This window comes from Schistosoma mansoni, chromosome W (genome assembly GCF_000237925.1).
Source record: "Schistosoma mansoni strain Puerto Rico chromosome W, complete genome".
Lineage (NCBI taxonomy): Eukaryota > Metazoa > Platyhelminthes > Trematoda > Strigeidida > Schistosomatidae > Schistosoma > Schistosoma mansoni.
In genome coordinates, this window is record NC_031502.1 from 2,744,376 (window position 1) to 2,759,213 (window position 14,838).

At 32.0% G+C, this 14,838-nt stretch overlaps 1 protein-coding gene across 1 annotated transcript in view; it reads right to left on the minus strand.

Moving 5' to 3' along the window:
* Positions 1-12,094, minus strand: part of Smp_153180 (hypothetical protein) — a gene marked incomplete at both ends in the record, with an annotated part of 48,097 nt that extends 36,003 nt beyond the window's left edge. The window contains 3 exons of the mRNA XM_018799927.1: positions 6,215-6,663; positions 8,777-8,886; positions 12,070-12,094. Coding sequence (XP_018653792.1) covers positions 6,215-6,663; positions 8,777-8,886; positions 12,070-12,094 — 584 coding nt within the window. The remainder of the gene's footprint in view (positions 1-6,214; positions 6,664-8,776; positions 8,887-12,069) is intronic.
* Between the last annotated feature and the right edge of the window lie 2,744 nt (positions 12,095-14,838).

The window sequence follows — 14,838 nt, forward strand, 5'->3', positions numbered from 1 at the left end:
AATCAGATTATTTCATGGGGACATTTCTTAACAAGAATAAGTTATCTTGAATAGAATCAGATGGTGGCTGATAACTCAATCCAGGACGTGTATCTCATCCTAGTTACGACAAATCAGCAAGATGTACCCGTACAGCAGTGTTGGTGTTTATAAACGGTTACACATATCACGAGAAAGAATGAATAACTTCCTTCCTTAACACCGACAAGAAGAGTAGAATATCTTCTAAAAACAAGTATCGTAACTTGGATCGCTTATTAAATCCTAGCACAGTTTAAGAAACTGAAACACCTTGCCTAGAAAAATTTGACTTATCAGTATGATGACAAAAGTAGATCGATGACAAATTTTTCTCGAAGCAGTTACTGTCCGAAGAGGTACATTTATGTGGTTACATAATATTGCAGTGTCACGTACTATAGCATTAAACAAATGTTTATAAAAAGCCAGATAGCATATGCTTTCTCGATCATCAAATTTAATATGTACAGAAAACAATTTATAGGAAATCTGAGGTATTACAGAGTCTAACTTCAAAATTAAGGATGTTTTTTCAAAACTATCCGTCAGTCATTAAATTGTCCCATTTTAATGATATTGTTTCAGGTGTTTGACTTAGTAGGTTTATTGCGTCCATGTATCAGTGTGTTCTCGTTCAATGTCTTGTATGCATCATATTTGAACAAATAGAAATATACAAAGAATAGCACACAGAGTAGGCACATCTAAATAGTTTTTTAAGATTAATTTGTCATGCTTTATCTAACTTCAGTGAATTTGGCATACTTTTTGTTGACCAAACTTATTAATTTTCATCCATTGGATCAAATATACACTTCGAAATAAATAATTTGGTAGAAATGCTAATCTTCGTTGCCGATTTCTAATCAATTATACCGAATTACATTTCAGATAGTTTCGCATTTCGATTGATATTGTTACGGCAATCTAAATATGTTTTCACAGTCCATTCATCCATATAAAATCAATGAGTTTCTATACTTTCCAGTCGGAACCTGTAATATATGAAGTGTAATAATTCTGCACTGGAAAGTCATTTTCCTGTAACACGGTCTGATGTTTCATTCATAATGATAATAGATGACAGTTATAGAATGTAGATCAGTAAACGTCCAAATTATACTTTCGTTCTCGAGTAGGACTACAGCTCTAAAATATACTGTCACAACTATTCTATCACTTCTCACTCTCAGTAGTTTTTCCAGATGGTTTGATTCAGTGAAAAAAACTATCATGCAGCTATACAAATCCTCATAAAACAAAATCGTAGATCGATGGAATTGAATAAAATACTCTGTTACAGTCCATTCGCCTTATGTAACAAATGTCACTTTCATATCATCAGACATGCCAACACATTAAAAAGAGCGAACTTCTTCTGCATTCCAGTTAAGTGAACATATTGGACGAGTGATAATTTGTCAGTAATCTTAGATTTAAATGTCGTTTATTTTTAGAACAATCAATTTCCAAATGATAATTTCGTAGTCAATTTATTATTAAATTATCTTAAACACACACATTATGGTAGGTCTATCATTTCTGACCTAATTTTAAATCTGACATTTCAAACGATTAATCTTATTGTTCAATATTTTATCTCGTGTCCAGCAGTAGCATGAACTGACCGTCACGCGTCTGTATGGAGACAGAATTTATATTATGTTTTTAAATAGTTCCTCAATAACATTCCATTAATGACAACATATGGTGTTTAGAATCTCAAGTAGTTTCGATGAATTGAGATGGTTTCAATGGGAAATGAAAAACCATATAGAGCGAACGTGAAAACTATGGTACCATTTCAAAAGTACTTCATGTACAAGTGAGATTCGTAGTTGTTGCACAAGTCTTAAATCAATTTGTCCTGTTGATCTGGATTTTATTTGGTTGTCATTGTAAGCTTCCTTTTGTTCAACTCTTTCGTAATTAAGTTGTCTATTTTATTCGATTAGCGTTTTGTGTAAGTTATTGATTTATTTATTTTGAATGGGTTGATAGATCGATTCTCGTTCAATTTATATAATCATTAGCAATCTGTGTTTAGTCATCACTATGGAAGCAACCTTTATTTAAAGCGTTCTAGTTATGTTTCATTGTCATGAATTACAGCTGTTACAGGGCTAGTTAGCTGCTATAATGCAGTCTATGATTTCAAGTAATCTATAATATACGTAGACTAACATTAGGTAAGGATGTTTATTTGGAATTTAACAAATCACAAAAGTAAAGCTATTCTCAATACTAAAACATTTCCGCAAACGGAACTCAGATTTTTTGCGTGGATTGATTTTACACAAATAAACATGAATGGTAGTTCAATATATAGTTTAGATATCTCATTTAACTTCACTAGAACGATGTAAATGTCATTTTAATGTTAAACTATATCTAAGTAATTTTAATAGTTGAGATCATGAATAAATTGAAGCTAGACTACCATGGAAAATCTGGAAGCACTGGACGGCCGTTCCGCCCTAATATAGGACTCCTCAGCAGTGCGCATCCACGATTCCGCCTTGCGAGATTCGAACCCAGGACCTATCAGTTTTGCGAGAGAGCGCCTAATCACTAGACCACTGAGCTGGGCGGCATCCAACGGTGTTAATGTCTAACTTCAACTGATTCATGATCTCAACTATTAAAATTACTATGATAGCCACAAAACCCCTTCTGACTATATTTAAGTTTTATTTATCAATTAGTGTAAATCCGAATAGGTTTGAAATCATTTTCAGTAAAAATTTATCTCCTTAATTTAAGTAGTAGAGCTCGAACCATTTAATCTCAGATATCATACTTCTTATTGGCAGTATCTTATTCACTTAAAATAATTTATAGTTTTATACGTCATTATGAACGTACAATAATGAGGTGTGTTTTTTTTGTTTTTATTTTGATCTTCATTTACATCAAAGAATGATATTAGTATAATTTGAGAAGAATATGTTCAAGTGAACAGTCAGACTAATGCGGAAAAAAAATTAAAAGATTTTCATACTCTCTCGTACAAACATTTCCCTAATGTACAACTAAATATGTTTACTTTTTCACAGAAAATTAGTCACTATGGTATATTGTCAAGACAAGGCACGTTTTATAATCAGAGATCCGGATAACTTTTCATTCATTGTGAGAATTAAAAGTAATCAATTTATTATCGTGTAAAAGGATACAAAGAAGCATTCGTCATGATGAACCTCAAATCAGGACAAAATATTGTCAATTCTGTAACCTATTTTTAGGCAAGAACTAACCCTCAATTGATTAGCTATCATGTTACTAGTAAGGACTATTAGGCACCATATGACTTTGACTGTCAACTAACAACTTTTCTTGTGGGCTTTGAAACTTGATCATTAATAACACTATCAATATATTTCATCTTTCTATAAACATTTATTCCATTGTTTATATAAGATGATTTACATTTGTCAAATCAAGTAACAGTGATAACAATTTACTTTTACTGTAAAATTTGATTGACACTATATACAAGATAAAGTGTTATTGAAATAATCGTTTACGTTTGAAGTTTCGTTTCTCGCACCAAGTAATGAATTACTGAAATTCCCTAATAGAACACATAATATCAGCACCTTCTGTTGACCTATTCAAAACTAGATTGGACCTCCACAGTATTTCAAACTGCAAGGATTAATGTAAGTCGATAGACCTCCTATCTTTATTACTGAAGATATTAAGATATAGGTATCAATGTCAAGGTTGGAATTGATAGTCACAAAAATTGGGCATTGAATAGAAGGTTGATAATAGATACATTTGAAATTGTGTTAATTTATTTCGGTTATTCATTTACTCTGAAGAAAGTTACAAAATGTCAAAAATACGATTTTTCTACTTGTTGGGATATAACAAAAATGTATTTAATAATAAATTAAAAGACTTAAAATTCGATATGGCTTGTAATATATAAATGTATTGGTTACTGTTAAGGGTTTAAAACTTCCCGTTACTGATGTTATGGATTGCAGGTAGCCAGTTTGTTTTTGGGATATGTAAACATTAAAGTAACTGAATAGATAATGCTGTTAAAAGAATTTTAGAGCATAGCCAATTAGTAGCAATAAGTAGAATCCATGAAGTGCTTTTCGTTCTATTTAGAACTCATCCCAATATTGATATTCACACCGGAGCTAGACCTCAAAGCCTTTCGTTTCAAAAACTCAACGCGTTATCCACTTTTCTACTGAACCTGAATAGCCGCTCGTTTGTATAATAAAGATGAGTACTACTTCATTTATACGTGTTTAAAATATTTAATTTTTATTAAAGATTTATTCCTCAAGGTCAACTGTCGTATCTCTTTCGTTTATTTTTATATTTGGAAGAGCAAAGAACCACTCCAATTTCCACAACGCGAAGTAAGAACACTAAGACTGGGACAAGTGAAGATTTATTAACCCCGAACCACAACGACGATCCTAGTCGAAAATCTACTCATTTATATATTGATCGGACAGTTATTATGATTATTGATTAGCATAAAGTCACATATGCGAAAGCACCTAGATTTATATCGTATCTTTGAATGATATCACACTCAAATAAATTAATATCATAATGCATGAATATCACCATGGAAATTAAATCAAATACTACACTGAATAATCATTATATAAAATTAAAAATGAAAGTCATGTTGAGCAAAACTCTTAATGAGCTAAAAGTTTGATATTGCCTTCTCATCCCGTTTTACATAAACGGGACAAGCCAACCAGGAACTAGTATGCAATTTCAAGGTCATAGTATTTATTGTAATTTAGCATTTTTATCCCATCATATCATTAATACATTAAAATCTATAGATGGATTAATAAAATTGCATTATTATAATCCACCTTTTCAATTGGTTAAACAAATTAAATTTACTGTGAAATTGTACAGTAATTTAACATCATGGTTCCATTTTTTTTGATCAACTTACAAGTGAAAAACAGATGTGTAGCCTAGAAAGTTAAAGTTAGAGCTTGCTTGTAATATTTTATACAGTAGCATAATAATATGAAGGGGTTTTGGGGGAGATTTCAGTATTTTCATAGTTAAAATCATGGTTCAATTGAAGCTAGACCACCATGGAAAACCTGAAAGCACTGGACAGCCGGTTCGTCCTATTATGGGACTCCTCAGCAGTGCGCATCCACGACCTCGCCTCGCGGGATTCGAACCCAGGACCTACCAGTCTCGCGCCAGAACACTTAACCGATAGACCACTGACGCGCACCCAACGGTGTTAATGTTTATCTTCAACCAATCTATCGGCAATACCTTAGTTAATATAAAATTATGTATCATTATTTTGAAATTATCGTTAGAAATAAAATATAACCATGACATATTAGTTGATAAGGGGAAATTAATCACTTCATCTGTATAACACATTCTGATACACAAACGTCTTGGTGAATACCAACAGTTTTTAATTATTCACAATCTTTGATAATCTGACTGGCCTGTATTTATTCCTGTACTTGTATAGGATATGATAAGAAGTACACTAGCCATATATATGTGCTCATTAGAAACTATGAATATCTGTTCAAGTTGTACTATATTTCATAATATTACCAATAATTGATGAACGAAAGTAATATTAATTTTCTGGATTTTACAGGCAGTAGATCAATCCACTATCCCGCCTCGCGAAATTCGAACGCAGGACGTACCAGTCTCGCTCCAGAGCACTTAACCGATAGACCACTGAGCTGGCATCCAACGGTGTTAATGTCTAACTTCAACCAATCCACGAAGTTGAGCAACCGTTCACCATTTGTCTTCAGTGAGTTCCTATCTCTCAACAGACTGGCTACCGCTTTTCACTAGAACTCCAGGAAATATCTCTTGAAGTCAGTCACTAGTGAGTATATGGTTATAATCATCAGGGGTTTTTGTGTAAAATAAAGTACAACATATTCAGATGTTTAATTTTCATTAATGCACTACTGAGACATTAGTAAATTAGTTAAGATTACTGAAATTAGTTGAAGTCCTAATCTACTCACATATTCTATTTTATAGATTGGAACCTGATACGTAATATCCTAGTTATAAATTATATATCCATAATGTTCATAATCTCTTATTATTCTTATGTTAATTTCTATAATAGTTTTTACATATCTGAGATACATTATGATTACGAGATTATATCAGTGCGAAAAAAAATCTTTACCTCAGTTTCATCCGAGATTCTTGTTGTTTATTTGAAAAACTAATCACATCTTCTCTGAATGATTCTCTTGGATTTCTTTTACCACGTTGTGCACTTTTTAAATTTCTTGTTAAATAGACAGCTTTAACGCGACCAATTTTTTTAATTTCTTCACAAGCTCTTGACAGTTCTTGTGAATTTGATACACTAACTTCAACCAAATCATTCATATAATCTGTTTCATCTATAATTTGTGAATCAGATTGGGTATTATCTTTTTTAATTTGTTTATGTAAACTATTAACATGTTGTAAAACTGGATGAATACGTACAACCCAATTATCTGGATTATCTGCATCTAAACAAGTTACTTGTTGATCTTCAATTAAATTAACTAGTTCAGGTGAATTTTCTCTTTTTACTTTATTTATATTAAATGCAGCATAATGAACTCCTTCAAGTTGAGAAATCTAAAATTTGTAAGATAATAGTTATAAAGTTTAATAACCTTAAAAGATATCTGATAAGTTTTTTTATATGATTACTTTGACTACTGAAATGAACTGTTGATAACAATAATGTAGATTTACCTGTATCTTAGAGTTCATGTCCACTATGGAACTCAAACCAAATACCGTTCGTTTCAAACACCATTATGTCATTCACTCACCCAGCTACTGAGTCCTGATAGCCACTTGTTTGTGCAATGGGATGAAGTTTAAATTCACTTGGTATTATTTACTTGAATCTTCTCATTGATGTTTAGGACTGCAACTGGTCAGTCTCTAATTGGCATATGTACATACTGTGCGTATTGCCTCGATAAGGCCTTAATTCACAAGCATTGTAAGCAAAGATGGAGTAATGAAGCGAAAGGAACTGGGTTCGAGTTCCGGAGTGAACATCAAATCCGGGATACAGGCACATCCAGCTGATGAGTCCCAAATAGAACGAAATGCGCATCCTGGATTCTTGTGCTAGCCACTATCCATCTTTGCTTATAATGCTTGTGAATTAAGACAATATCGAGGCCATACGCACAGTATGCACATATGCCAAATAGAGACTGACCATTTGCAGTCCTAAACATCAATGAGAAGATTCAAACAAAGAATACCAAGTGAATTTATATGAAATAGTTTGACGGTAATTAGTCATTTTTCTTTATTACTAAGTATCAAATTACTTTATATATTTTCATGGATGACTATTATACGTTTACGGTTAGTATCAGTTATATTTTGTCTGAAATGAACAGTAGTTATATTCAAGAGAGATTGATAGCAGATATAAAAATATTCAAATTACTTAAATGATGCTTTCTTTCTAATTAGAGAAGAATTTATAAATGAATGAATAAATGAAGCACAATCTCAAAGCCTATAATCGAAACTATTTATCACAATCTTCTCGTCTTATATCGGTTAAAATCTGAAAATGTTAAATAGATTTGATTAGTTATTATTTTATATAATTGAGATCATGAGTCATTTGAAGCTAGACCACCAAGGAAAACCTTGAAGCACTGGCCGGCCGTTTCGTCCTATTGTGGGACTCCTCAGCAGTATGCATCCACGATCCCGCCTCGCGAGATTCGAACAGAGGACCTATCAGTCTCGCGCGCGAGCACTTAATCGATAGTTATTTTTTGTTATTAATGCAAAAATGAAAATTTAGTTATTTGGAAAACTATTGATCTAGAAAATAGTTGATTTGTTTTGGTGGAGCAAATGATAATCTCTATTCAGAAATGGAATCATTGTCAAAATGTTATCATTGAGATACATTGTTAATGCATCAAACTCATCCAGTTACAATAACTTATTTGTCGTTATGAAAACCAAAATCTGGAGTTTTAAAGAATATGACGTTAATTTTTATTTTGTGAATATCATAAAGGTTAATGTAATACGTTGGATAACACTGACAAACTCATGTTGCTCATTATACATGATAGTGGAAACAAATATACGGATTTCATGAGACGCAAGTTATATTGACTGAATATCCTCGGCATAACCTCGCAAGGGGTATATTCACTAGATCACTGATTATTATAGGCATTAATTCTTCATAGGGTATTAACCGATAAAGGACTATGAGCTTTCTTTTTGCTAAGTTGGTACACTAAAGTTATTGATGTTGAGATCTGTGTACAAACAATATGATGTATATTTTATTGACAATAGTGACCACCTATTATCAACAACCTTTTATTTTGCGAAAGCGTCAAGTCAACTGAAGTCATAGAGTTTCCAATGAAAATCACTAGCCTCAAGTCGATTTATTGCGAGCCAAAATTCAGCAAAAAACAAATGAAGACACTTCTTTGATGCAAATAAAACGTACTCTGATGTAATTCATGTACTTCACTTTAATGTAATTAAGAAAACAGTCAAGTGTGTTGCTATAGGTTTTGAATAAACAGTTTATCATAGGAGCATGAAGACTGTCAAATTATGACCATTTTATTTCTTAAGAGTGTTTATATTATTTTTCTCACGTGGAAAGTCCTAAAAATCGGTATTTGGAAAATACTCGAAATACAGAAATTAATATTTTTTCAGAAGAAAAAACTTTTACCTTCCGTTCCACAGAGAAATAATTCTCATCCCATAATTCAAATGAACAGTCAAAACTGCGCTTAGATCGTAAAGATAAACGTCTCGTCTTTGGAACCGGTGCATCTGAAGCTAATAAAAATTAATTGATAAGTTATTCTTAGTTGATTTTATTAAACAGAAATATTCAGGAATCTAGAGTGTTATGTTTATCAGATCAGTTAAAAAACCTTAAACAAGACAAATGTTCTTCAAGAAAAACACAAGTAGAATAGTTTTCATCATTGCAACAGTGAAACGAAATGCTGTTTCATAGTTGTAGGTAGCCGACTAGAAACATTATACCTAGCTTTTTTGCTATTTGGAGGCTATACTTATAAAATTGAGAGAACTGGTGTTCCATGTGGGATTCAATCTCTTGATACCCAGCTTCACAGACTAAGAAGTTACTGAGAAGGTATTCAAGGAACGACTAACTACAAGTATGGGAGTGAGGTTTGATCAAAACTAGAAGGTCTAAACAAACATGACAGTGTTATAAGCAAAGACGGGTAGCGATTAGCAGTGGAATCCAGTTTGACACCGTTTCTTTCTATTTGGGACTGGACAGATGGATATAACTGCATCTCAGATTTCATGTTCACTATGGGACTCAAACCAAATACCGTTCGCTTCAAATATCTTCCTGCTTCGCACTTTAACTCACCAAATTACACTGATTACGACTTCTAACGAAAACCTCGGAGATAACCAGTTGCTCTCGAGGTCAATTCATGATGTAGGCTATCAAATTTTACTTTGATCAGTAAATGGCATCTAAATGTTATGTTTAATTAGATTGCTTATTTGTTCACTAGTGTTCAGTAATTACTGACAAAACAGTTGCGGTTAGTGTACACAATCAATGTTATATTCCTTTTTATTATAGTTACCTAAACTTTTGTTGACAATAATAGTATTGAAATTTTAACATGTATACACAACAAAGCCAGTAGTTATTTCTCTATGACATAGAAGTATTTTACGCCCAGTCATTTATTGATTTAGGCTAGAAAATGTAAGTTTTTAAGGTATCTTTTCAATGTCTAGATTGTTAAGATCGATTGAACGAAAGTCTACTGGTTTCGTTAAAACGTTCATTTATTATTACCCTGAAGTTGCTGATCGACACATCTTTTTCTAGCTGAATATTTGTTGAAATTCAGACAAATGGCATCAACGTTTTGTTACAATTAGAAGCCGATAAAAATGATGAACAAAAGACAGAAAAAACCTGATAGTCTTTCGCTAAACAATGTACACAGTGCTTTTGAATTTTAAATTTTGCTTCCTATAGAGAATCCACAAGTTCAAACGTTTTGATTTCAGGCAATTTAGAGCACGGCACAGCTAAACCATCGATTATATTGATCTTCCTAATTAATATATGATTTTATTTTTCGCAATACCTGATCTTTACCTCCTTTGATATATAATTCTTCTGCTAGATGGTGGATTATATAAATCTTTCACTCCATTCGACAACTATTTAATAGTAAAAAGTTGATTCACTGAATGACATGTTAAACACTGGTGTTTGAAGACTAGGTTAGAAACAATACCTTATTAGGCTTATTGACAATTACAAAGATAAACAAGGTAGCCCAGTTAAAGTATTATTTAATACAATAAAGTTGAATACATCTCATATTTCTATAATCTTAATACAAATTATTCAGTCTACTGGGTAATACATATTTCTCATTTTATAAATATACGAAATTCTAATTAAACTAATGTACAATAAATATGTTTCTTTGTAACACTAACAACTATGTCAGAATACAAAAACTAATGTTCACTTACCGATACTCGGTGAATTGCTTTCACGATCCTGATTGATTTCTGTTTGTAAAAGAATTATAAAGAATATAATAAGAAATAATTCAAAAATGGTTCAATATATTCTCATAGTTGAAATCATGAGTCAATTGAAGCTAGACCACCAAGTAAAACCTGAAAGCACTGGACGGCCATTTCGTTCTATTGTGGAAATCCTCAACAGTGCGCATCCACGATCTCACCTCGCGAGATTCGAACCCAAAACCTACCAGTTTCGCTCGAGTCCCACAATAGGACGAAACGGCCATCCAGTGCATCCAGGTATTCCTTGATGGTCTAGCTTCAATTGACTCATGATTTCAACTATGAAAATACAGAAATCTCCACAAAACCCCTTCTGGTTCAATATATATTATGAAATGAATGTACTTCAGATATTTTATTAGATCAGTAATATATTTAAATCATAAATTCTGAAATAACTTTATCCATAAACTAGTTTTGATATTTATAAGTTGTGGGTGTAGATACTGTCAAGAAACTCCAGTTAAGAAAGAAACAGTTATTCAATGCTGTTTATTCATGTTTACCATCTTTAAACTGATGTTGATCTGTGATGTTAGCAGAATTTAAATAAACTGTTTCTGTATTCCTGGAACAGTATTAACATAAAATTGACAAATATTCACTAACAATTATAATCAGAAAGGGTTTTTGTTGATATTATAATAATTTATTAGTTGAATTCATGAATCATTTATAGCCAGACCACCATGAAAAACCTGGAGACACTGAAAGCATTGTCTCTAAGAGGTATTACTTGGAGTTCTAGTGAGAAGTAGTGATCAGTGGAGTTCAACCGGGTCAGTTGTGAGACAGTAACTCACTGAAGACAATAGTGGACTATGGCGCAATTTCGTAGATTGGTTGAAGTTAGACATTGACACCATTGAATCCCGGCTCAGTGGTCTGGAGATGAAGGCATTACAACTAGATCTGTGAACAGTACTCGACAACTAAAAAATAGTTTATCGAACGTGAAAGTCGATTAAACTACAGAGTTAATCTTACCATCATTTATTTCATATGTATGTATTCATATGTATTTCATATGTATATGTAAGACGAAACCTATATTCTTGGTTATGCACATGCGTAAAGTTTCCGGTATTTATTATTTGCAATGTCTACCACTCAACATATTTCGGCTGCGTTTTCATGCCATACAGAAAGTATTTGTTCGAAATATATTTGAAAGAGTTGCTTAACAGGTTTGACATGTTTAAGACTATTAATTTAAGAAGATATCTGAATAATAATGATTAATAAGAGAGAATAAAATGTATCTAATACTGTCCTCTGTTTTTTAAATAGGTAGACCAAACGTTCTAATTAAACCTGGAATATTTATCATTAGTGAGGTCTAAGACGTGCAATCCGCCCTATTTTGAGCCTGCCTTCTGAATGTATTCAGATTCCTGTGTTGACACTTACACCGGAACTCTAATGTCCGATTCATTACTCACTGAACTTTTGAATACAAAGCCCACTGGATTATTAGTTGGAGAGAAATTTAATTTCTATTTTACTTAAATTGGTTTTAATTTGACCGTTATCGGTTTCATTAGCTGAAACTGAACAATTGAAGTACAAACATCAACACTGAAATGAAGTTTCTTTTTGAATTCTACTGAACAGGGTTTCTTGACCCCAATTCTGACGCTATTTTTAACGATAATTAAATCTTATGGTTCAATGACAATGTTGAGACAATCCTTTCTGGATAAAACTATGCCAAAAGAGACTGATTAACTGAAGTTCATAACACCAACAACAAAAAGAATAAAACCATAACAAATCAAATAAATGTATTTAAAATTTTATCCAATTAACATATAGAATCTATAAGGTTATTTTAATGATGGTAATATTACTGAAAATCCTAGGAAGTCACTGGTACTCTGGAGTACTGATGTATAACCTTTTCCGTTTCACTAAACAAAAACAACGTCTATTGCATACCATAAATCTGGTTATAGATTATGAAGATTTTCGTATAACACTACAGATGTACACTATTTTTTTAACTGAACAAGAAACATCCTGAAAAATGTTCATTATCTAAATGTTGAAATGACTTTATATTTTAAATAAAAAATTTTCTGAACATATGGATTATGTTTTTATACATATACATTTTTTTTACTCTATTTTAATCGGATTAGATATCATTTCATTAAAACAAAAATGGTATGTCATTGCATATAAACGAAAATGGATAATGGTTACCAGTGGAATCTAGTCTGATACGCATTTCTTCCTACTTGGAACTCCTCAGATGGATATACCTGCATCTCATAATTCATATTCACCATCAGGCTCAAACTCAGTACCGTTCACTTCAAAGACCATCACATCTTTCACTCAGCTAGCTACTGAGTCCTGAGAACCACTTGCTTGTGCAGTGGGATAAAGTTTAAATTCAATTGATATTGTTTACTTGAATCTTAGCACTGCAATTGAAAAGTCTCTTATTGACATATGTACATACTGTGCATGTTGCTTCTATACTATCTTAGTTCACAAGCATGGTAAGCAAAGATGGATAGTGGTCAGCAGTAGAATCCAGGACGCGCGTTTCATCCTATTTGAGACTCGTCAGCCGAATGTACATGCATCTCACAGTTGATGTTCACTCTGGGACTCGAACCCAGTACCGTTCACTTCAAACGTCATCACGTTATGCACTCAGCTACTGAGTCCTCATAGCCACTTGTTTGCGCAATTGGGTGAAGTTTAAATTCACTTAGTATTGTTTGTTTGAATCTTCCCTAAGATGCAGGTATATCCAACTGACGAGTCCCAAATAGGACGAGATGTGCGTCAAACTGGATTCCACTGCTAGCCACTACCTATCTTTGCTTATAATAGTAATTTATGATACTTAATTTTTTTTATCTTTAAATTGTTAAAATCTTTTGTTCCATAAATTATTGATTCATGGTAACAATTTTTGGAATAGATATCGTCCAAATTTACTTATTTTTTTATATTTATGAACTAAAATTATTATTAAACGAAATGTGTATGAAAATTAGTTCAATAATTGTCAACAAAATTATAGTTCATATTTGACATTATATATCATTATAATAATTATGTGTATTCTATGTTTATGTAGGAATAGAGTTTCCTTTTAAAAAGAAAAATTTCAAAATTTTTATAAATTGCATTCTATTATTGATGAATTGATGGAATTTAGTTATGATCAGAAGGGGGTTTTGTGGAGATATTAGTAATTTTATATAGTTGAGTTCATGAGTCGATTAAAGTTTTCCATGATGGTCTAGCTTCAATTGACTCATGATTTCAAGTATATATAATTCAGTTATTCTTGATACTGATCGCTTTTGATTAGTATCTTAGTAAATAATAATAATAGTTCGTTTATCATTCATTGTGATATGTTCTACAGTCTAAGCAAAAAATTTATATAAGTGTTAAAAATTACTACTATATCTTACATAGCTTACTTAACAGTGATAGGGAGGTGTGGGCTACTTATACTCACACAACGATGTTCGGGCATTGATAAGAAGAGAATGAGAACGGGACGCGATTTGTATGAAAATGCATGAAAAATAATAATCGGAGACTATGGATTGATATTTGCAGAAGGAATGGTCAAGATTGAGACAATTGACTGATAGTTTACAAATTAACCGTTTACTGTATGGTTGTCAGATTTTACTGAGATAGTTTGTAGTTATCGTGACAAATACATTCGATTGTCCCCACTTGTGTTCTTGTTTACTACAGTAGTAGCTTTTTACTTTTATCAACTTTCAACTTAGTTATGAAAGGGTATTAGAATTATTAATATAATTTATGTGGAGTTTTGTTTTCCACGTTAGATGGTTTAGTCGTGGAGTTTTCATCGTTCTTCCAAACATAACCATCAATACGAACTTCAGGTTGATTAATATTGCTTAATTATGGCGAAATAGAAAATTTCTTTCTCACTCCAATACTTTTGTAGAATTTTACTGAGAGTGGAGTATTTGTCCTGGATTTTGTAATCATAATCATGGCAGTTATCTAAGTCTGATAGTTGGTAACTAGACTGGTTTATCTAAGTGATATTCATTTCCTATCTTATTATTCAGTGGATTATAATTTATTTATTGTTCATAATATAACTTAGTTTGTGTTAGAATAATAAATATAAGTTACCTTTTCATTCTATTTATAACAAAAGATATT